At 37.6% G+C, this 25,648-nt stretch overlaps 1 protein-coding gene across 3 annotated transcripts; it reads left to right on the top strand.

Annotated features, from left to right (window-relative positions):
• The first annotated feature begins 5,420 nt into the window (after positions 1-5,420).
• Positions 5,421-22,985, top strand: lingo4b (leucine rich repeat and Ig domain containing 4b). 3 transcript variants are annotated; one of them, XM_080896543.1, is made up of 3 exons: positions 5,421-5,567; positions 20,898-21,003; positions 21,157-22,985. In XM_080896543.1, the coding sequence occupies exon 3, from the start codon at positions 21,169-21,171 to the stop codon at positions 22,981-22,983; it is 1,815 nt and encodes a 604-aa protein (XP_080752669.1). In that variant the 5' UTR covers positions 5,421-5,567; positions 20,898-21,003; positions 21,157-21,168; the 3' UTR covers positions 22,984-22,985. The 3 variants fall into 3 exon arrangements, with proteins under 3 accessions (XP_080752669.1, XP_080752668.1, XP_080752667.1); XM_080896542.1 differs by lacking the exon at positions 5,421-5,567 and adding an exon at positions 19,626-19,731; XM_080896541.1 differs by lacking the exon at positions 5,421-5,567 and adding an exon at positions 19,666-19,904.
• Positions 22,986-25,648: the final 2,663 nt, after the last annotated feature.

Genomic DNA, 25,648 nt, shown 5'->3' with positions numbered 1-25,648 from the left:
CCCTTCAATATACCATTATTGATGAGCTGTCTTCTTGGATTACGGCGTCCAAAACAATCTCTAGAATAATAGTTAGCTGAGTGCTCCGGCAATGATGCTCTCATTGTTTTGTCCACATCCTCTCTAGATTGCTTGCGTCTACAAGCTCCCTTCGATTATTTCAACAGCACATATCAAACATTCCTGTATGCTGAGTGTTGTAAGACTTCTCTTAAACCTACCTGGATATGAACTGCTGACTTGTCCATCAAGAGCAGCCACCTGTCTGGCAGATGGTCTGTCTTCTGCTGCAGGGAACTGAGGAAGGATGCCCTGCTCTAATCACTGAGCCGGAGGCCAATGGATGAGGATTAATTAAAATGGAAAGTGAGGTTAAGCCCCAGTCAGACTCCTTTTGGGAGCTAAAACTGAGATCTTCAAGCTTCCTGAAAATCTGCTTACTGTCTGAAAAAACAATTTTAGTGCTTCGAGGAAACTAAAGCACAGACTTTATTCAAAACTTTGATACAGCTGTTCTATTGCTAACAATCTGCTACATAAATTGGTCAGATTATTTCTTGATATGTCTTAATCAGTATGATAAAGTGTCTACACAATGACACCAAGTATACCTTAAAAGTTAAAGGCATCTGTTTCTGTATTTTTGTTTTTTTATGCTTACATAAAAGCAACGTTTATGGCACTAAATTAAAAGCCCAAAGACTATTAAATCAAACTTCAGCTGTTTGTCTTGTGTTCTTTACTGTCAACAAATGAAAGTCTACTGTTATAAATAAGAAAAAGTGTAAAATGTACAGTTTATAGTGGCCTTTAAATGACTTTATAATGAAAAATCAAATAAAAGTTATATTGAGTTCATAAAGTATATGAGCTAACTGTATTTTTTTATTTAGGTACACACACACACACACACACACACACACACACACACACACACACACACACACACACACACACACACACACACACACACACAAGAGTGATTAGTTGCAGAATTACTACATTTACTACATTTCACACAAAAGTTTAACTGCCCAGATGACCTTATGGTTGCATATCATATCAGTGAAAATTAGCTCCCCACTCCCAGTTTCATTCCTGGTCAGTCTTCTCCTGGCAATGTTTACTTTAGAAAAATCGAGTGTTTCAAAGCGAAACTTTTTAAAAATGAAATCTTTTATAAATTCTGTCCATTTCTGAAGACAGTCTCAGCTCTCTTGGTCTCTCTTGGATTCCATTTGCTTTTAGTGGGTTTCCTCGTCTGTTTCTATTGCTCCCGAAGGGAGCTCTGACAGGCACACATGGTAAAATCCAGAGGGAAGGTCTCTTTGGATGGGTGACTTTCCATTTCAGCCTGGGATGCATTAACTGTGAAAATTTTTCTGCACCTGTTTGCAACAGCTGAATGCTTGAATAGTTTAGCAACGGCCTTTGAGAAATGTTTGCTCCCATTTGATGGGTGCTTTGAGACTGAAAACCACTGCAGCTGCGACAAACACCCAAAGAATCAGTCATGTTTGAAAACACAGTGTACCAAATGAAAATGAAACATTTAAACAGTTTTATTGAAAATTGATTTAAATGTTCAATTATTATCTTCTTCTTTTTTTTCTTTTTTTTGCAAGAGGGCAAACACAAGTGTATCTATTCTGTAGAAACCACTTCAGTCTGTCAAAGTTTATGTCACACTTACAAAATCACTGAAATGTTTCCATATTTGAGCTTGACTTGGAGTTGGTACTTTAGCATTATGAAAGAATAAAGAATAAAAAGAATTTAAAAAAATGCCTTCTGGCTATGGTTGAGCCAAAAAAATTCTCAAACACAGCATTAGATCTTTCATGTCTATCATCTGACAATGCTGTTATTTGAATAGTAAACTACACGGAGACTATGATGGACTGTAGTCATAGACTAAGAAGTTGAAATAGCCACTGCAATATCACCCACTGCTTTTTATCTCCTTTTTGAAGCCTCAGTGTTAACATTTTGTTTTCTTTCCTTTTTTTTGGAACCAGAGGAGACCACATCTGTTGATCTGGTCTCATGGCAGTTTGTGATACAGTCATGATCTGAGTTCATGAACTGCCATGAGTCTGGCTTAGAGTTTAGTGTGCACCTGGCACAATTACACAGTGGAATAAAGCACTATGTGAGGGTGAGGATGTAGCATTAAAGGCCAAAACAGCTTCATGTCACAAACAAAAACTCAGGCGTAAGGCTGTTAAACAGAATCTGCAATCCAGTGATGTTCAAGTGCTGTTCACCTGCTATATGATTTTTTTAGGAACTCTTAAAACTGTGCGAAAGGATGCTACAGCTTGAAACCATCAGCCCCTGACTAGGTGCTCATGGTCAGTCTGCAACACAGCGGAGAGGTTGTTCCATGAAATACACATTTAGAATGAATGAATTTTTCATTAAATCTTAAAGAAGTTTAATTAGCTTTTCACTGTTCATTGGTAACTCGATAGTTAAACCCAGATCTGTCCTTTTATCTTTAGCATTTCATGTGCTATTCTTCCGTTCATCAGTTCTGATCCTGGTAACATCTGGTCACATCTTTATTTAATGCTTTCTTGTTCCTGTTGTATATAGATCCTTGCAAATAAATCCATTTAGAAGAAGCTCTCAGTCCTGCATGTTCCTTTTATGCAAAGTATCACAGATACTGAAGTGACCAAAACCGTACCCCTGAGTACTCACTATAAGGGGGTGGCATATTAAGTTATCATCTAAGATTAGCAAGCTTGATTATAAAGATGTATCCATGAATTGTAGAGATATATGTGCACTGCACTGTTGCAGATACCTGCTTATGAGTACTGAGTAACATCAAAGTAAAAAACTAGAATTTCGCTGCACATTTTATCGTGGCAGTCTTTGGAACTGGTTTGTATTTGAAGGTTGGCCACTTGAGAAAATTCTCATCTTCATTTTTCAGCACCAAATTTCTTAATAATTATTAGGTAATTTATAGACGAAACTTAATTGAAGATGTATTTTGATAAGATTTCCAACCTACCGCGTTATTATTGTGTGTTTCTCTATATCTTACAATTGAAAAAATAATTCTTGGCTTTTAATTTGACGTTTGTTTCCCAGTGGGAAATTTGTTACACATGGGAAATATGTGTGTATGTGTATGCATATGTGTGCATTTGTGGGGAGTGGGGAATCCATTAACTTTATTTTGTACAGTCCTTTTATGTTGTATCTCTTTATGACAGAAGGCTTCAATTAAGAACAGCTATAAATACTTGCTCCTTGAATTGGTTGCATACCACCAGGTCTCACAGTAAGTATAAGTGTGTGTGAGTGCATGATGTGTGTGTATGTGTTTAGAATGTGAGGTCCCTATTAAACAGGTTTTTAGCCTGCGGTATGGAGCATCTCTGTTCTGAACGGAGAGGGAAGGTCAGTCTGCCTCATGCTAATAAACAAGAACTGCACACAGTCAGTCCACTGACTTCTCTGTGTGAGCTTGAAAAATACATCTGTATAATTATGATAATCTAGGTTTTGAAAGATTATGACCTCACAGGAAAACTGAACCGAGGTGAACTGAAGTGAGAAGTTAAAAGGATGTCATTAAGGCCATTAAAACCTTTTTTTTTTCTCAGATTACACTTGAAAACATCATTAATAAGTGTTTATGGTGGCTGTCATGTATACTGGTGTTTGTGGGAGAGACAGTAGGAGCTTTCCTTGTCTTTAATATCCAGCTGTTTCTTTAATCTGAAGATTTAGCTGTCCCATACATATCTGCACATTTCTCCCTACAAGCTTTGATAGTAATGTACTGTCCTGGAAGCGTGCCAGGCCTCACTCAGAGTAGAGGATAAAAAAAAGGAAAAAAAAAATCACAAATCCCCTCAGAGCTGACAGCTTGGGGATTTTTCCACCCATATTATTATTATTTGCACATCTCTATCATGCTGGATGTGTTCTAACAGTTACTTTTGTGACAGAAAGCTAGTTTTATTCACATCAACCTGTTGTGAGTACAGCTGTGGTCTTAGTAAAGCACTGTATTGTTTTTTTCTTTTTTTAATTTCAATGAAAGTAAGAAGTCTTAAATTGTATTTCCATGTATTTTAACTGGTTAAAAGCAGAAACACCAAATAAATGAATAACTAATACTGTTGAGCTGTCAAGGTCCCAGGTTCTGATGCAAAGAGAGTCAGGCAGGTATTTTAATAGGCTCCACTCCCCACTTGAAACCCTACAGAGGATAAAGTAGGTATAACTAATTGTATGGTGCATAAAAACTTAATACACTGCAACACTGTTAGTGAAGAGCCTGACAGGACTGGAGACAAGAACTGTCAGATGATCAAATAGACCATAAAACTTTCCTTGACCACTTTTTCAAATAACTGAACCTAAACAAATCTCCTTGAAATGAAAAGTGTTTACATTAGCCAAAATTCCAAATCCAATTTGTCCTCCAAGCCAACAATAAATACAGATATAGGTTAAACTGTACAGAGAGAGGTGTATGCTTATATAGGTAATGTGCATCAATATCCATGTACCATGGTAGCACTGAAATATAGATATCAGCTTTGCATTGTGTTACACCCAAATTATTTAATTAAGAAAACACTTTGAAGTAGTTCAGTATGCATGCATAGTAACTTCACTCTGCCAGGTCCTCGGGGATATTTTGTTGATTTGTCTGTAATGTTGAGACTAAAAAGGGTCTAAGTATAACCCAGCAGAACACCCTAACTTAATAAAAACATTCTGATAATCAGTTTTAACCCATGACACTCTCAGAAGGCTAAAATTTCTCTATTACAGAAATGTGACTGCATTTTCGGTTTTCCTATCTTGTTTTTTATGTTCTTTTTAGCACTTCAGACTCATGACAAAACTTTGACCATGTAGATACGAGCAGGTACAAGTTTAGGGTAAATGTAGTACTCTTGGTTTCAAGACTTAACTTATTTCGTCATTACATTGAGTTTCAATCTGAATCAGATGACCTCATATACAAAATATATCATTATAGTGATATATTAATTTCTATTTATAGATGTATTTTTGAGTCGTTGTTATAGACAGGGAGCAGTAGCGCACGTAAAGGTTGAGGACTAATAGACTCATTCTTCGTTACGTGCGGATTTGCAGCTCCGACGCATGGCACCGCTCCAGCCTTAAATCTGTGTGACTTTTGCTCCGTGAGCTGAGCAGAGGGATGGAGATGCGGAGAGCGCAGCATCAGTAGCACCGCGGTTTGAGCGCAGGAGCTTCTCCACAGAATCAACCACTCACAACAACACAGACAGAGACACAGCCGACCTAAATTACTTTAGTAGCGCAATTATTGGAAAACTCCCGGAGGTATTCGGCAGTTGGAAAAGGAAATTAATGAAGAAGGAGGGCGAAGTAAATTGCGCGACTCTAGCGTGACAGATGTTGGAAAAGTCTGGCTGAATGTAGACCAACCGAAAAGGGAGAGGAGGGAGAGGGAAACCGTCCTTAACAGAGATGAGTACGCCTTTCTGTGGGAGATGGGCAGTGAGAGTTTAAGCGCTGAAGGCTTTAATGCGATGATTCAGGTGAGTTTCTTTATTTTCCTACAAACTACTTTGTAGGGTTCCATGAACCAGTCATAACAGAAATAGGCCACACTATATTTATTTAAAGCACGAGTTGAGCTTAGGTTTGGTCTTCATCTTAGGGTAGGTGACTCTAAAACGAGCCAGTGTTTACTTTATATTTTATTTTTATGTGGAATCGCTAAAGTTCGCATTCTTACCACTAGTCGCAGTTCTGTGAGAACTTAAACAAAATTGAAAAAAAAAAAAATGAACCAAACATTTATATTATTTATGTATTTGTAGCCTACACCGTGTTTCTATAACATTTAGTCCAAACCAAGTCTGTAGAATTGCAAAACAGATAGTAAAAATATCATAACAGTTATAATGTGAAGAACTTTTGTGCCATTTATTGTGAGTTGTCTGGAGATTGCCAGGGCTGAGTTTAAACACTGACCTATATTCATGCTATTATTCCTTTTTTTCCTGTATGCGTTTATTTATTTTATTACTTGAAACCACAAAGATAAACATACCTTTAATGTCACTTTAATGTTCAGCCAAGTTTTTTCTAGAGGTCTGCTTGTTTCTTGTTGTTGTTGTTTGTGTTGTGGAGTTAGAGTGTCCATGGGAACAGTAATCCTCAGGATAGTTTGTTCCATAAACCTAAAAAAGGGCCACAGCAGACTTTGTTTTAACAGCGTTTAGGCAGGATTACTGACAGCTGTAACTGCAGCCTCATTTCCCCTGGGGCAGTGCAAGTCCCTCCGTTTGTCTTTATACTCTATACTACTTTGTAGTATACGCCACAGTATTTTCAGTACTGTCGCTGAAAGATATGTTTGTCAGTTTGCTATTATTAAAGATATGATCATCACCTCACCTGTAGTCAGGATCCACATTTCAGTGAAGGTACAGATATGAACTCAGACCAGCAGCCAACTCTTTGTCCCCCCCTCCTGTCATAATGAGGACACACATCATATCGGTTGTGGCTCAGGAGGAGCAGATCACCATCAAGGGAGAACCAAGGATTTGACACTTGGGATTCTGCCAAATGGCAATTTAATCAGAGGGCATTTTATGCACAGGAAGTATGTCAGTCTCCTTGTTAGAAACTGATTTATCTGGACTGTTATATTGGGCAGCCACTCCAGACCTCAGTTGATTGGAGCCTTAGGCAAAGAAGTACAAGACAAGTTTTTAATTGTTTTTCACTTTTATTGCACAGCTTCAGTGGCAGATATATGCAGCTGGGTCTTGAGGTATGTTGGTTAGACAGTGACTTTGCATGCTAATGTTGTGGTGAGTTTATACATTTATCTGTATTATTGCTTGCATGATATCATAAAGAATGAAAATTTTCTCCTTTGTTTTAATGTTAAAAAAACTTTGATGATGAATATTAAGGGCTTTTTTGTACTGCGGGAAACTCAGAACCTTTGAATTTAAATTTCAGATCCCACTTTAGGTCAAAGTAGGTAAAATTAAGTGGAGTATAATCAGCTTTGGTCTGCTTTCTATATGCTCCCAGGTAGAATCCAGACATTCATTTTATACCTGCCAAAGAAATGATCTTGAAGAGCTTGGCCAGATAAATAGTGTAGTTGGCTCTTTGGTGGAAAGAAATATCATCACCCCTTCAGTTATATATATATATATATGTGACTCACATGAAGACTGAAATTATTATAAATTTAAATTAAAACATACTTTCTCTTCAACTGTCAACACTGTCAACCATCCCACTTGTTTTCTGAGGTAGAGATTTTAGACAACGTTTTGCTTAATTAGAGTGTGCTGTCTACACGATTAAAAAAACATGTTTAGCTGTTATTTGGCAGCTTGAACCTAAAACATTTGTGGAAATAAATATTCTGTAGAAAGAGAAAAAATCTTTACAAAGAAAAAGCAAGCTGTTGTATAATATTAGGTTTGTATTAATCCTAACACACTGTTTGGGTCAAATTTGACATATTTTGACATAGTCAAAAAATAGTCTAATTGTTTACTGTTGTATTGCTCTTATACATTTTTTCTACATTTTCCTTGTTTTTGAGCAGATTTGACCCATATCTTTTTAGATGGATTTTAGATCTATCAGTGTGGGTCAAATCGAATAAATGATGGTTTTAGGGGATCTTTGAAACTGTAACACTGTATATTGTTATGCGACATTGGTGACAGAGGACAAGAGAGACCTTTACACTGTAACAAGAGCATCACATCACCTATAGCCCTTTATTATTTCCTCACATATCGCACAGAGACAGGCACTGACTGATCATGGGGTAATCTGAAAAACAGTGAAACAGTAAAACAACATATATAGGAACAGAAATCATACAGAGGTCAGAGGGTGATTTGAGACATGGTGCCTTGACATGAGATCTGGAATAGATAGACAGACAGACAGACTATTTACACATTAAAACTAATCTGTAGTTCAAAAACTCTTTTACGCACGTATTATGAGGGAATCCTTGGCTTTACATACTGTAAAGGCACAGATTAAATTGGGCACTTTTGTAAATTTTGATTTGATTTATTATATAGCACAACTTTTGCTCATGTATTTATGGAACTTGTGTTTTCCTAACTTGTATGGTTAATTACAAGCAAACTTTTTTGTTCAGCATCCGTGAAGACAGCTTAAAAAGAATACTTTACAATACTTCAAAATGACACACATTTCCATATAAACCCATCACATGAGGAAAAAAAGAGACATGTAGGTGGGAGATTACTTCACTGCAGCTTTGACTTCTTTCCAACAGCAGCTTCTTAATACCAGGCTCCGCCAAAGAGCTGTCTGGGAGAAGGTATATTTTAGCCTGGAACAATGCATCCTCATTTCCCCAGCCGCAGTTTCAATCTTAACAGCTATGAGATTAACATCACAGTTCCATTTAGTACTTCTGCCCCCCCCCCCCCCCCCCTTTCCTTTTTGTGCAAAAGCTAAATCTCTTAATTTTCACATAAGGCCATGTGCGGTTTGCCTTTTCATCAGTCTTAACTTATCCTGGTTTTGGAAGGATTGCACATGAAAACGACTCGTGTACTGTATCCAGGGCAGAATCTGCACAGCACATTTGAACTCACAGTACACAACACTCACTATTCAGGCCACATAGTCATTTGAAGTCCTTTTGTAGATGAACAGAAACATCAGATGTTTACTGCCACTGGAGGAATGTAGTCAGGGCTTGAGTAAAGACTTGAAAGCCACTGGCCCATTGCTTGTGTTAGCAGCAGTCTTGTGTTGTTTGGCCATGAAAAAGAAAAAAATATGTAATAGAGGATTTCTTTCATGCTACATGTTTTTCTAGGTTGTGTTTCCATTTTCATGATGCATGCGTCCTTTCCGGTTTATTCTATTATTTTATTCATCTGTAAGCCATTAACCCATTTCACATGCGAAGACTAACCCAACGTCCAACAAAGAGTAAAGCATAGGCACTTCCTAAGCTTTTCTATGGTAAGCGTCCCGGATTGTTTCTTTCAGGGTAAGATATTGTGAGGGCAAGGAAAGAGAAAATCAAAAGGGGCATGTTACAGTATGTTACTCTTATTCTGTTTGTGTATTTTTATGACTCTGATGTTTTTTTGATCTACTTAATTCTACTGGTTGTCAGTCAGTGAGTGTGCTTAATTTTATCATCAAGTAGTTGTTGAGTCATACACTGGGGCCATTCAAAGCACCTCACTTCAGAAAAAATAATGTATAGTGTGGTGGTAACACAGTTGCTAGTTTAATTCCAGACAAGGACATAAATCCCCTTTGGGTGTTGCAGCAGGAAGGTCATCCAACCTAAAACTCTGCCAAATCAAACATGCAGAGCTGAAAGTTAGCATGCTTCAAACCATTGTTGTGGTTACTGGAAGCTCGATATGTCATATACAGATTGAAACCACAGTAGGTCTCAAGCTTCTCGATCAAGCTGTTTTGTTGTCATTCACACAACTACTTTCATCAGTTTTTGTATGTATAACTGCGTGCAATTTCATGAATGTCTACAAGGACATGCTGTTCAAAAGCACTTCCTCATTTGTATTATTCATTGAATCAAGTCTACAAAGGCACACAGAAAACAGTCTGTGAAGAGATAAAGAGAATCCAGTTTGATGCAGTTAGTATAAATAAGGCTGTGACCTCAGGGCTTTTGCTCCCCCTTTTAGTGCAGACATTGTGAACACGTATAAAGGGTTTAGGCTTTAGAATTTGGGCTACATTAAACATGAACTAGTTTTTCTGAAGCAAACTCAACTTCTTAGTAACCTACCCTATCTTTATTCGCTTTATCCGCTATTGAAAATATCACTTCCTGTCCGCTAGGAAGATTTAAAAAAGCAAACGTCTTCAGGCCATTAACCGGGTCCTTTTTCTGACCCCATTTAGCCATAGTCATAAAGGCTGGACAATATTTGCTCTAGGTCAAAAAATAAACAAATAGAGAACTAGATGGAGTGGCCAATCAGAAATTTTCAAAGAAATAATTAAAAGTAATTAATACAGTATTGTGAACTGGAGTAGTCAAAAGCTTATGTCCTTCTTGTCACATTCATGGCTACTGCTGGGCCTCACATTGTAGTATTTCTTTCCATCTACATGGTGTAATTGATTGCTTCTCAATGTAAAAATACAAAACTATGTATATTAGACCTAAAATTTCTCTCTTTCAGAAAAAGAAAAAGCCGTATTGTTTAATGCTGTTACTCCATCAAGACGTCTTCACTGTGTTTTGGTGGAAGATCTAATGACAGAGCGTGTTGTACGCTGTTCAAATCACCAAGCTCTTTAAAAGAATACTGTCTCGAATTTAGCAGTGCAGTTCTTATCAGAACTTTATCAGACAATTTGGGTCATTCCATCTCAAATCTATGCGGGTCTTCTACTCGACCATCTCCAATTTGCATAAAAATGTTATGGTCCAAAGTTTTTTCTTCTCAGTCAATTTGTATTTTTTCTTACTTTTGTTCTCTTTGGACAGATTTAGGACAAAAATTATGCAGAAGTTGGATGGCAAAATTCTACCATGTTCATAAATATTCATTATGTCCAATTCGTCATTGACGATGACGAAGAGTCCCACTCAAGGCACTGACAATAAACCCCCATTTTATGAAATTAATAAGAAAGGGGACTTGACCAAGTTTTTTTTTTCTTTCCCTTTTTTCTGGTGAGATGGGACTAAGTCACTTTCTGAATAGCATTGATTTGTTTCCGTTTGCTTTTGTGTTGCTAAGACTGTCTAGGCAGGCTTGTGGTAGTAGCCTTGGCTGCTATCAGATTAGCATTAGCATTAGGTCTTCTAAAAAAGAAAAGCTCAACCTGCATAAAAGGGAAGATTATGGAGTTGGTGGATTTCTGTGAAGTAAAAGTTCATTCTGTCTTTGGTGTTTGTAGTGATTTTATAATTTGGCTTATTTTAGATAAAAAAAAAAAAATTATATCGGGAAATGTGATCAGAAATGTCTTTTTAAGACCTTTTTCAAGGACTTTTAAATTTCATTTGTTTTCTAGTTTTCAGTTCTCAATTTTCTCAATTTAGGCCTTTTAGCTATTTTACCTCTTAATTGTTTTCCTTTCCCAGATTCCTCCAGATCATTCTTTTCTCCTACTGTTACTTATTTCTACTATTTTCTCTTCCCTTTGGTTCTTTTCACCGTACTTTTCAGTATTTCTTTATTTCATACTTTATATTTCTTCTTTTTACCTCACACATTAGTTTTCTCTTTAATGTTTAATGTGTTAAAGTGTATTTTTTTTTATAATTTTCTTTGCACGTTACTTTTGTTGGTAATCTTTAATTCATTGGAATTGTGTAGGATCCAGGTAGTTCTCCTGTCTTTTGTCTTTCATCACTATAGAAACATAATTTATCAATAAGCAGTTTAAGACCCATTCTGCTGTTCTGATTGCAGCTATATTCTGCACTCGGTATGTAAGTTGTCCTGAATTACTGAGTTTTTCATCTATGATCTGTTGCAGGTTAAGAGCCCTCAGCTCCCTATTAATGTGTGACCTCCCATTATCTCTTTGTTGTATAATGATGGATCCAGTGCATCATATCAGTTAGCTGAGATGACCTCATTTGTCACATCACATAGGGTGCTGCGCTGAATCTAATTCCCTTCCCTCATTTATTTGTGCTATTATTAATATTGCAGACGGTGCACTTTGCATGACGTTGCACAGAGTCTTAACTCTCTCCTTGTCGGAATGAGGAATTACAGCAAAGTGCTTTACCCAACACACAGTCTGGAACAAGGCTGATGTGAGTGAATCTGTCACTGTGACCCAGTTCCACCACACATTAAATTGGTAATCACACCAATATTCAATCACACCATACTTAATGTGTCTGTTCTTTGTTCCGTCTTTTTTTCTCTTGGCAAAATCAATGATAGTGACATGCATACACCAAGAGATAATAGAAACAGAAAAAATACACAACTCTTGAAGACAGAGGCACAGAGACACACGCTAATTATTTATAACCAAGAGCTTTTAAAATTTGGACACTGTTATGATGGGCGATAATGGAGTTTGTTCTTGAGAAAAATCTTTACCATGTTAAAATTAGCTTCATAAATCAATCAGTGATCTTTGGCAAACAATTTATACAGTCCTATTTGTCCCAAGCAAAAGCTTATAACCATACTGAGATATTTTCTTCTTTATCTCAGTTGGATGTGTCAATTTCAAACATGCAACCAGGCAAGAACAATCCTCCTTTGCTATACTCATATATTCACAGGTCTTTGCTTTCCTCCCAGCATTTTAGAAGGTGATCAAATTAGAAATGTCTTGCATGTGCTCCACACAGTTTGTAAAATGTTGGCAATGAATGCAGAGATTGCGTAATGTAGACATGAATTATGTGAAGATTAGATTCTACCATCACAAACTGGATTACGTAACAACACCTGGCACCTGATATGTAACTGCCTATTATTGTTTCATTCATTAAAATTTGCATAACATATCTTAAGTCCCGCAAATTATATATATATATATATATATATATATATATATATATATATATATATATATATATATATATATATATATAAAATCTATAGATATAGATATAGATATATAGCTAGATAGTAGCTACATGATTGTAGTATTAATCGTAATTTTAAACCTAAAGAACTATGAGAAAATATGAACCATATTTCATTTTGCATCTGTTATGTATATCTTTAACATTTCCGTTGGAGCTGTTTATAAACCCACGTGTTGCTCTTCGACTCTCCGATAGGCTGCTAACTGCAGCCAATAAATAATCGTGTAAGGTTTCTCCTATTTGGACAGTATTCATAAACCAGTTGTGCGGCCAACAGCAACTTTAGTTTCTTTAGAAGATACACAATGCTGTTGAGTTTATATACAATTTACAAAGCTACTGAGCCAAGCTTGCTAATGTTTAGCTGATGTAAAATACATCCATTGGCATATATTTTATGGCCATTATAAGCTTGTTTACGAGCATCATTATAAATACACAAAGACATTAAACAGAATTTTTTTATGGAGCACCAAATTTAAGTCTTTTAATATCAAACATTTTTTAAGCCTTTTTATAACTTTTTGTTTTTAAGACCAAGGAGAAAAAAGTAATAAAATGAAACATGTATGTACTTGAATAATACCGTACAAATTCATAGTATAGCGTGGCCTAGATGCAAGAACTCAGAGCGTTATGCTGGGTTAACATTATGCAATTTTGTGATGTACTCGATGAATGATGACAATGTAAAAGAATAGTGTCAATATTGTGTTTGTGGCTCTGTTATACTGTAAGAAAGTTCAGTATTGGATGGCATAACTGTGTTGTACAGTACACAGTGCTTTACTTTAAATTCAGAACAGTAAGGCATGCTAATCTGTTTGCCCTATTTTAAAATGCATTGTGTTTTCATGTAACCTTTAGATAAAACACAAAGTTAGTGTACCTCAGGTTGTTTCGCAAAATGTTTCACAACATGAAAAAACATAACTTCACATTATATCAGATCCAATATCAATTTTAAAAAATTAGGGCATTACATGTAAGTCCTTTGCTAAGTATAACTGCTCTTCTTTCTCCCCATCTTGTCTTTCTTACATTTTTCTCAACGACGTTATCCTGTACTCTTTTCTGTCCTTGGAAAATGCATTAGTGTGCCTTCAGATAGCAGACACATTGTGTAACAAACTGCACACTGCACAAACAGTTAGTGACATTTTTTGAGCTTATAAAAATATTGCATTTGAAATTGCTTGCCACTTAAAAAATGTTTCTGCCTTTGTGCTAGCTTCTCTTCTGTAGGTGCTGAAGTATTACAACCACAACTTATAAATATCCAAAAAAAAAAAAAATCCAAAACCACAGTTCCAGATCATCCCTCTGCATTTTAACCCCTGAGTACAGCACTATAAATGATGCATAAATTATGGTTTTGCTTCTTTCATCTCTTTGTATACAAGTGATCAATTCACCTTGTCTTTTGCCTTTTATGTGTTATATATTTATGTGTTAAAAAATTCTCAGAGATTTCATTGGAGAAGAAAACTGAGTTAAATTTATACAGCACATTTAAAAGTAGAGTGTTTTGTATGCTCCAGTCGTGGGACAGTATACAAACAAATAATGGAGGAACTATATTGTGGGCTGCAATTCATTTCTTATCATCCAACAGTTTGTGTGCACTAAGCTTGATGTCTGGGAGTAGTGTATGACGTCTCACAGTGTCCATTTAATTTATAGGATTGCTAAAATCTCAGAGTGTAGGCGTATTTAGAATACTAAAGAATCCTGTCACCCAGCTAAAAACCTTTTTAATTTCCTCCTTCTCACTAAGAAGCATTAAGAAAAGAACATCCATGTTCCAGAATAGCATCCTGAAACTTTACATCACTGTGAGACACTAAACTCAGTACAGCAGGCTAATCAGCAGGTTTAAACAACTGCACAATAAGGCACACAAAGGACTTCAACAAATGTTAATGCTTTTAAACTAGGCCTTTTTACCAAATTGCCTTTCGTTATATTTTGCAGGATAGATTTTGCAAGTTTATTATTTAAAATTAGCTCAGTTCAGAAGTTTAAAAAAAATAAATCTTGAGTTTTTTCACACTTGGGGCCATTTTTTCCATCAAGTGTGCAACGTGTTTCGGCTACAAGATTCTGCATTTTCTACATCTGAACACCAGATCGATAGATCTCTGCAATATTTTTAGTCCATCATACTCTTTGGCAACCTTGGGATCAAGATTTTTTATAAATTCAAATTATTTTGAATCTTTGTTTTTGTTGGTTTCAACAAGATTTCACTTATTAGCATAAGTTAGTGACCAAATGTGTGACCCTGCTCTCAATGGGGTAAAACTATAGTCGGTACTTTTGCAACTGTAGCTCCTTTTGTGATTCAGTTTTTCTCTGAGCTTTTACACTTGTATTTCAGATATTTTCTTTATAGATGTGCCTCCTGACATGAGCTTGTTTACAAAGACTTCCTCAGATACACCCAAAGGGGAAAGACCAGGAGACTTGTGTTTTCTTTCTATGCACTGAACAGCAGTAAACCCTTTAATATTTGCTGCTTGCATGCAGGTCTCAGGGGCCGTCACATTGTAGCAGGTGCCAGAAACCCTTAAAAAAAAATGGAAACGCACAGCTCCACCATCTCCCCCATCAAACGTGCTTTTAACAACTTGAGTGCACACACCCACACAGAGAAGACACAAATTCATGCTCTGTGATCCCTGCACTGTTGTTCTGTTCCAGTCTTTTTAATTGGGGATTTGAGCCAGGCTCTTGTCTTTCTCACTGTGACAAGCTAAAAATAGCCCTTTGACAAGTGTCAGAAAACTCAACCGGGCTCAGACTGTGCATTCTGTGTCAGATGGGGCTGCTTGGCGCAGGGATTCAAGCTTGGGGCATCCAAATTCAGTGGAGTGGATACTGCCAAACTGTCATCCTGTGGCCCATGTGAGCTCATGTTCCTGTTCCATGCACCTGTTGCTAAAAGAACTTTTCTTTTCATCTCAGTAATTGGATTCTGTCTGTCACAATTCTTCACATTTTGCTTGAAGTCCTTTGGTGACAAAGCGATCGAACATTAAAGAACTCAGCTAAGGTGGAACTTTAAAGGGCTGAGTTTCAGAAAGACGTCCCTCAAAGCTAATGAAACCACAGTGCAGGCTACAAGAGAAGTTCAGGTTACCGTAATTGTCGGGCTATAAGCCGCTACTTTTTGCACAAGCTTTGAACCCTGCGGCTTTTAGTCAGGTGCGGCTTTTCTATGGATTGTCCATGAGCGGATTTGTTTTGTTTGTTCCGCTGTTGTATGGCACTACGTTGCCTGGCGGAAGGATCGGAGTTCAAGAGTGGTATGTTAGTCACATGTCCATCCGCCAGGCAACGTAGTGCCGTACGAAGTAGCGCGAAAAACAAACTTCAAAGTAGCACTACGCGTTCAGCTGGAGGCGTGGATGATGAGCGGCGATAAACTTGCAAAAAGCAAGTTATGCCCAACTCCACCACTGGATTCTGACAGCGTGGGAAAGTGTGAAAACATCCACGATCACCAACGGATTTCGAAGGGCTGGACTGCTGCCTGATGGAGAGGAGGCTCTTCAGAAGGTGTTCGACTCTGACACTGACAATGAGGATTTCTTTGGTTTTGAAAGTGACAACGAAAGAAAGGAGCTGAGAGTGGATGATGAAGCCACCCTGAGCCTGTTCGTTTCCGACACTGGAGGAGAGGACTTTGGTGGTTTTAGTGCGCAGGAAGAAGAGAAAGATGGTGGTGAATGACTGACTTTTCTTCTTGTTAAAGCCGTGTCACTGCACCTGAGCCTAAAAGGTAGTCTGAATCTATTTTTCTGGTGTGCTGTAGGTTATTGTTATGTACTACATTTGTTACTCATTTATGAAGCACAGTACATGTTTTGTACTTGTAATTACCACTACTTGTACACATACCCTAAAAGGTTATGCAAATATGTACCCATAACTTGTTTTTCAAAATATTAATAAAAGTGGTGTGTCTCCAAACAGCCATCTCTTTCCTGACAATTCGATTTGTGCATATTCTCTTACATATGATAAGTCAACATTGAAACACCTGCGGCTTTTAGTCAGGTGCGGCTAATGTATGTACAAAACAGGATTTTCCCCTGCTTTTAGCTTGTGCGGCTAATATTCAGGTGCGCTCTGTAGTCCGGGAAATACGGTAATTGAGAGTCATTGCCTCTTTCTTCCTCGTGGCAGTGTTTTAGCAAAGTAATGATGCAAATTGCTTTTCAGTGAGTAAATACATGGATCATGTTAGGTTTGATGAATAAGAGGAACAGCAAAAATGTCTCATTTAAGCTGTGTTTCACATTTCTGGCATCAGCATAAACAAACAACATCCATACTCATGAAGCCATCTCAGTGACTTTAGTAGTCACAGCAATCATTAATGGTATGCTACTTTTAATTTAAATCATTATAATCTTAATTCCTGTGGAAGAACACAGCAACTTCGGACAGTGAAGAAATGACTGAACCTGCAGCAACACTAGGGCAAAGAAGAAAGTCCAAATGTTAACATGGGTTGGAAACTAACCACAGACTGATGTAAGGTGATAAGAGCCCGAGCTGAGAGGCTTGATGAGTTATGTCTGATGAAAGAACAGAGAAAGGGAAAACTGAACAGAGTATGGAAGGTGAATTATGTCGAACAATTATGCGACAGTTGGAGCCCATCCAAAATACTCTGCCAAAGAATTGTCTGATGAGATGTTACATCACTGATATTGTTTGCATTTTGGCAATGTGAGGGGTTATTAGGTAAGAGCTGGCATCTTCTTGGCTTTAGGCGAGTGGATATTTTTGACTCATGCATAAAAATGTTTTTGCAGGGTCATCAAATGGCAGCTTCATATTGGTCAATCAGAGTCTGCAGTATCTTGCCAGACTCTGGCAACATAAGCAAATCCCAGGAACTGGATGGAACAAGTTCTCACAGTGATCAAACAGCATGCTTACTAAACAGAATTAAACTGAAATGAACCTGAAGTGACTTCTTAGAAATGACTGCAGGGTATTTCTAAGAAAAATATATAATAAAGAAATACAAATATACATATATAATTGAATTAACCAGAAATAATAAAACACTTAGAAAGACTGAAAAGAAATACAGGAAACGTTTTATTATTAACAACTCATTGTGATTCAAAAATGAAACAAAATATAATAAAAATAAGTTATTTGCAGAGTGTGATTTTCAATAAATGATTTTTTAAATCTATTAATTTAAATTGGTAGCTTGTTTTGGAAAAAAATGTATCCATGAAAATAACTGCAACTATAGTAGGCAAGACTATTAAACCTGTTTTTGTATTCCCAAAGGTAACCACAGATTTGTATTTATTTATTTTATTAAATGGATTAATTTAACCCATAGTCTCCTCATCTTCAGTCTTCTTTTCTAATTCCCCCTGTAGGAGGTCTTCTGCAGTGTGTTGACCCTCGTTTGCCTGCATAACTGCAAACAGTACTGTAGTAAAATATGATGATCTGCTAAACTCTTTTCATCTTCATCTCATTCAGTTAGCTGTGTAGCTTTTGGACTGTAATGACCTATTGTTTCTTAGTGGCATATTGTAAAGCCACACATGGATCAAGGTAGATTTGGAACACAACCAGAATATCCCCCCATGCATGCAGCAGCAGCTGTACTGTCAAAGAAGCCCAGTCACTGACAGGGAAAGTCATTTGCACAAAAAACAAAATTGAAAGTTGCAGCACTAAGAAATGCTGAGGTAATATTTAAAAAAATAGATACCTCTGTATATATTCAAATTTTTAAAAACAGTAAAGCTTTTAGTATTTTTATTTTTGTGTATTTGTGTTTATCTTGACAGCTTAGCGTCTTAAACCAATAAAAACCATGCTGTAGTCAATTACTGTGCATGTGTGAGCAACTACAGAGTAACACATATTTAAATGCAGGGAGTTCTCCTGGAAATACAGATATAATGTCTGATTTATTTTCATTTGTGAAGGTTACAAAATTTAAGGGGGTACTCAGTTTTCCATTTGTGCCAGTCTTTGACAAATGCACTGACAGTGCACTTTTTGTGTATGTTTTTCATTCTAATGAGAAATTGTATTATTAATAGAAACAACAAGTGTTTCAGTATGATAGAAAATAGTTAAAACAATTAACACTGTAACATGACACTCATGTGACCACAATCCACACAGGGTGAGAAATAACAAATTCATTTATTTCCCACTTTCTAATTTGATGGATGGGTCAGTCCTGGGTATAACTCTGGAGTCGTGACCTTTGGCTGGACTGTATCTTTATGGTGTGCAGATAGACACAGGGGAGGTGTGAAACCAATTGCTGATTGGCTGGAAGGTCTCGGCAACTGACAGGGTACAGGCCTGGGATATCTCCCAGCTGTCAGTCTCTGTCTCTCACAACTTAGCTCGGGGGGGGGGGGGGGGGGGGGGGGGGGATCAGCATATTTAACTTGTGAACCCCATCAATGGACAAAGTAAACCAATGCAGTTTTGTAAAATACTATATTTGCTACTCATGGTCCATTTCTTTAGGTTTTTATTTTTTATTTTTTTATTTTTTTTACAGTTTTTAAAGAATATAAATTTAATACCATGTTATGTATTTTTTGCCATTTTTAATAGTTGAAGAACTTGAGCTTGAGATCACATATACTACATAAAATTAGCATAACAATTAACCTGCAGAAACAAAATAATAATAATAGTAATAATAACAATAATAATAATAATAGTTCACAAACACCAGTAATAAAACGTAGCATTTTACAGCCGATTTGACTTTAGCTGTGGTCAGTAAAAACTGGGAAATCACCAACTATGCCTGGCTGACGTCCAACATTTATTGGTATCTTTCTTGTGTGACTGCACTCTAATATATTGGTCTAAAAGGAGCCCTGTGAGTCTAAGAGCACAAGTGTTGGGTTTGTGAGTCAGCGCTCCCAGCCTGCCAGTATAAGAGCTGTTTGCATGAAGAACAAGGATGAGACAAAGACTGTAGAGCTCTGGGACTGTTGGCAACTCAGGCACTCAGAGGAGAGGCTGCAGCGAGGGTGGGTCCACACTCTGGAAACTGTTTGATGGTGAAGAGTAAGCTGCAGCTGCTGCAGGTCAGACACAGTTTGGCTTTAGTATTTTGAGGATTATTTTTGTATTGTATCTTTTTTTTTATATGAAAGGAAATATCCTGTGTGAGAGCAGTTCAACTTCTGGACTTGGAGGTTTTCATGCAGCTGTGGAAAAGTGTTAAGAATTAAGATTTGTTTCTTTTAACGTCTGTTAGGTAAGATTTGTTCTTCATATTTTAGCAGGTCTTAGTGGTAGTTGTTGGAGAAGGGATGCATAATTTATATTAGATTCTACATTCATCATTTTCTTAAATTCAACTGGCAAGCCAGACAGCAGCATTATGTAATTTACTGATATTTCACTTTGCAGCATTTTACAGACAGCAGGGCTCTTTTTTGACTCTGTTCCCTAAAGTTTGGAGGTTGCTTTTACTTATCACTCAGTTTCTTCACTGATTATTTTAGAATATGTTCATACAAGATTTATGCTGTAATATTTTCCTACTTAATTTGTACCAACAATGGAGGCTGCTTTGTGTTATCATGTCTTCTAAACATCTATATGAAAATATGTTTATCATTATAGTGCTTTACTCTAAAGCAACACCGTAGAGCAAATTAAGGTACAATTTAAACAAAAGATATTTGTGCACAAGTCTTGATGGATTCAATAGCTCTAACACTGACTGCATTAATATTCTGTTCATAGTTGTGAGTAATTAGAACAGATTGGCTATAAAAATAGGCACTTTCTGTTGTTCACTTCCTTATGTAAAAATGCTGTTGCAATGCACCTACTGACAAGCAGAATTAATTATGCAATATACTGATTGCAGGACTCAAAATTCACACAATCTTGAATTCTTGATTTCTTTCACTTTGGCAGTGATTGGTTTAACACACTGGTCAAATGGTTGTCTTCCCCTCATGTGAGGTGCACACTGGTGCCTCAGACACTATTCTGTGTGTTGCCAGATGCTACAAAATGAATCATTTAACTCACAGGACTGGGTTGCCTTCTGAGAAAGCTGTGTTTGTGGTGGTTTTTAATCCATTTGGTTTGTCCTGCTAGGAACACTAAGCTGATTAAATAGATGGGGTTAATAGATCTTACAACTAATAAATGTTGAAACTTACTCAGCCTGTTGTGGAGTTGCCATTTTTTCACTTAGTTAACCTTGGTTTTTCTGATTTTCTTTTATCCTCAGGTGACACAAAAGGGCATGTTGTTGACAGAAAATCATCAGTGGACTTAAGCTTGACTCCAACTTGACTGCCACTGGTTATGAAAATCTGCACTTCAAAACTAAAACGGTATGTTTTGATTAAAATGTAAGCTTGTGAGGGCAGTGAATTCAATACAAATACATTTTGCTTACACTCTGTCTTAGAAACATTAAGCTCCTATAGAGAAAAACATCTTTATAAATGTTTTTAAAAAAGGTAATTATGTGCATCTCTTTTCAGGCCGGGCGTAAGATGTTTGTGGAGTCAGTCGTCCGATGGGGCTTGTGGAGCATCCTGCTCCAGTTTGGACTGGGCGTATCTGCAGGAGGCTGTACTCCAGGCTGTCTGTGTCGACCTGAGCCCAAAGAAGTGATCTGCTCTGGAAAACACTTAAATTCAGTGCCAGGGGCCTTGCCCAGTGATGCCAGACGTTTGGATTTATCCCGCAACAGGATTAAGACTGTGGGACGCCGCCAATTTTCTGGCCTTGTGAAACTTCAAGAGTTGGACCTCAGTGATAATATAATCTCCATGATTGAGGTAGAGGCTTTCCTGGGCCTACAGAATCTCAGGACACTTCGGCTTAAGAATAACCGCCTCAAGATCATCCCAGTTGGGGTGTTTTCTGGCCTGTCCAGTCTAAAATTTCTGGATTTGAGCCAAAATGAGATTTTGGTCTTTCTGGACTATACCTTTAAAGAAATGGTAAATCTGCAGACACTGGAAGCTAGTGAAAATGACTTGGTCTTCATCTCCCAGCGTGCTTTCTTTGGTCTGCAGAATCTACAGGAGCTCAACTTAGACCGTAGCAACCTGACCTCAATTCCCACTGAGGCATTGTCCCAGCTCCAGAGCCTGACACGTCTACGAATGCTACGCCTCACCATTTCTACACTTCCCAACAATGCTTTCCGTAAACTGCAACACCTGCGCAGCCTCCTGATCACAAACTGGCCAGCACTGGACACTATAGCTGGCAACAGCCTAATTGGTCTAAATTTGACCTCGCTTGTTATCAGTAGCTGTAACCTAAGTGCAGTTCCTTATTCTGCACTTCGTCACCTGGTGTATCTGCGCTTCCTGGACCTGTCCTATAACCCCATCACTGTTATCCAAGGTAACCTGCTTGGGGATCTCTTGAGACTTCAGGAGTTACACTTAGCAGGTGGCAGCCTACTACGAATAGAGCCGGGAGCCTTCAGGGGACTAGCCTATTTTCGCATGCTTAATGTGACATCCAATCAGCTCACTACTTTGGAAGAGAGCGCCTTCCATTCTGTTGGGAACCTTCAGGTGCTGCGGTTAGATGGGAATCCCCTAGCATGTGACTGCCGGCTTCTCTGGGTGTTTCGTCGCAGAGTGCGCTTGAACTTCGATGGACATCAGCCCACTTGCTCCTCTCCTGATACAGTAAGACAGCGTGAATTCAAAGACTTCTTAGAGAAGGAACTTCCAAGGGTTTTTACCTGCCGCCCTGCTCGCATCATGCACCGTAGGCTGCAAGAGGAAAGAGTAGAGGAGGGCACTACTGTTCTCTTTTCCTGCAAGGCTGATGGGGATCCATCACCATCTATCACCTGGATCTCATCCCATAAAAATGTGATTTCTCCAACAGGAAGAATCAGAGTTTTACCAAATGGAACTTTAGAAGTGCGTTTTGCCCAAGTTCAGGATAGTGGCACGTATCAGTGCCTGGCAAGTAATGCAGCTGGCAATGACAGTCTGACTGTCAGCTTGTATGTGAAGGGGCTCCCACGCAACCGAAACATGTCTTTCGTCACAGAGGAGGGCTTGGTAGAACCTTCAAATACCCAAGCTGCAAACTCCTCAGCTCAAATGGCTAAGCCATACCCATTCGATGCAAAGACCTTGATCATTGCAACCACCATGGGCTTCCTGTCGTTCCTTAGCTCAGTTGCCATCTGTTTTGTCTTCATGTTTTTCTGGAGCCAGAGCAAAGGTCAAATTAAACACACTGCAACTATTGACTTTGTTCCTCGGTCTTCCATGGGTGGAGGGGGAGGGGATGGAGGTGATGGTGGCAGATTTACCATGAAACTCATTTAAAGCTGAGTTAGAATTAAAAGGAGCGTTTATATAGAATTTGAGTCCTTCTGTATCACTGGTGATTTCCACTGAGACACTCAAAAACCAACACTACTATTTAAACACCCCCTAAGAAGGCAAATCGGAGCCAGTGTGATGCACTTGTGCCAGTCCTCTTCTAATTTTAGAGTTGAAAGTTCCATCTCAGCACCAACATGGCTGTGTTATCTAACTAATGAATATCTTATGATCCAGGGATGGGATAATGTTAGCAGATTGTAGGTGGAGCTGTCTGCTGGTTGCTGTGCATTTATTTTCAAAGACTTGTACATGGAAAAAGCAATTCCTTTTTTTCTTTTTTGAAGCATGTATTTACTAAACAGTTATAAATCTCATAGGTTTATGTAGTGACTGAGACCTGTTAAGGTTCAAAATTGAGGAGACATGTCCATGTTTCCTAAAACTCCCTCTATTAAAAACAAAAACAACAACCCAAACCTAACTGACAAAATCAACCCATCACCACAACAACCTCAACAACCTTAAACGCACAAAAGTTTTGCCACCACATAATTTCACCTCCTCAATACACCGAAAGTCTCATTAAAACCACACAATTTGCACACAAAAATCACCCCCTTATGCTCTTAAATTCAGCATAAGACCCCTTACGACATCATATAATCACTAAACTATAAATTCCCTACCCCAATCTGCACTTCTCTTGTCTGCCATGCTTCCTCTTCTGAAAGTCACTTCCTCAGTCACACACACACAGGAAGCTCCTACGTCACCACTCACTCCAGCTAAAGTGCATACTGAGTCATCTCTCAAAAAGCTGTAACAACAGAAACACATGTTTAAACATTACCACCTTATTAAATTATTTTATTTCTTTCTACAGTGATCACTGGTTTTGATCACTCAGTACGAGAGAGCACTCCTAAGTCACTCTTTTAAAACTACTTTAATCACTTTTTGTTTACATAACTCACTCCCTTTGTCATATGGGAGAGTACAAACCACTCTTGGTCCAGAAGCTCTTTGGTCAAACAATGATTTTAATGAACACACGTGTGGGAAGACACTCTGTACGCAGACAGCCAGTAGTCCTCGACTTAATCAAAGCATGAACAGATATTTTATAGCATCAGGGTTTGATTTACTGACGCCCCTTCATGCGTCACAGATACATTTTATACATAGATCAGATCAACACCAGAATGACTTTTCACCTAGAAGATCATCTTCTATTTTCATGGCTGGTACTTTCCGTTATCTTAAAGTGAATTGTTCCTCTTTCTTGTCGAGACATGACTAATCTCTCCTCTAAATAAGTCTACCTAATATGTGTATGTGTTGACCTCACATGCTCTTTGTGTCACCTCTTAACTGTCTGTGTCTCGTCCTCAAATGCTCTTTCTCCATTCACCTGTTGCACTTCTGACCTTTCACCAGGACAGAGGCTCACTGAGACTATGTGTATGTCTTCTACTAAATAAATGTTTTAACCAAGAACCTCTACTAAAACCTTAATATAAAATGATCTGATATATAAGTGTTTTGTAAGCATGTATTGCAATTCCTTCTATGGCTCCAAGTCACTTGCACAATAGATTGTCCGAACATCGCGCCGAACAAAGCTTCCGACCCCCAATTAATTGACCGAGCTCCAACTCTTTAATAAGCACAGATATGCATTGTGTATAAAATAGTCATAACTGCTTAAGGCCTTCTTAAAGCTATCTGTTACATTGTTAAAGCCTCGTCTTAGCCTGCTGCTCAAAATAACTATCTGCTTTCACTTCTGCATACAACTTCCTGTCAGCCTGCAACTCAGTCTTTCTGAAAGAGACACTGTTTAAACCTCTGAATGCAATATCAACTCCAGATTATATTATTAATGCAATGGTAATGATGACAATTATTTAACAATAGCAGTAAAATAATTTCCCTGCTCCACAGACCACAGTTAGAATTTCACAACTATCATATTTAAAAAGTACCAGGTGCTTGTTTAATCATCTTTATTGTACTAATGTGCTAACTTTTGTTTTCTTTTGCCAACACAATATAAGCCAAGCTAATTCTGGTTAATTCTGCTTAACAATTGAGGTAAAAGACTGTCAATTCAGCATTGGTTGTAAGACTTTAACATGTACATATATAGCCATAAAGCTTTTGATACATGCAATAAATTATTGGAGTAGAGTAGCCAAATAATTTCTTATTCTTAATTCAATTGTTACATTTTGGACATTAGAACTTTTTAGAACGTTTCAAGGTTGCTGCTTTGGAATTGATAGCTAACCCTAATGTACATAGGAATGTATCCTTTCCCTTTTCAAACAACACATTTTTCAGGTCTGTCAGTCTTTTTACAGATGTAGTTAGCATGTGATTGCATTTGATGAATCTTTGTTCAATCAAAAATTGCATTGATTTTGCTTTTTATATAAATATATACAGCAGGAAAAAATTTAGCTTTTTATATATATATACACACATATATATATATATATATATATATATATATATATATATATATATATATATTTCTTTTGTAGCCATCCCACCCCACCCTCACCCCTTAAAGACACACACACACACAAGCTAAAAAAACATGTGCCTCAGTAACATTCTCACCATTGACAGAGAGAATGCTCACCTGATCATTTTCATCTTG

This window comes from Rhamphochromis sp. 'chilingali', assembly GCF_963969265.1.
Source record: "Rhamphochromis sp. 'chilingali' genome assembly, chromosome: 11".
NCBI classification, from domain to species: Eukaryota; Metazoa; Chordata; class Actinopteri; order Cichliformes; family Cichlidae; genus Rhamphochromis; species Rhamphochromis sp. 'chilingali'.
The sequence above is the reverse complement of the archived record's forward strand: the minus strand, read 5'-3'. Positions and strand labels throughout refer to the sequence as shown.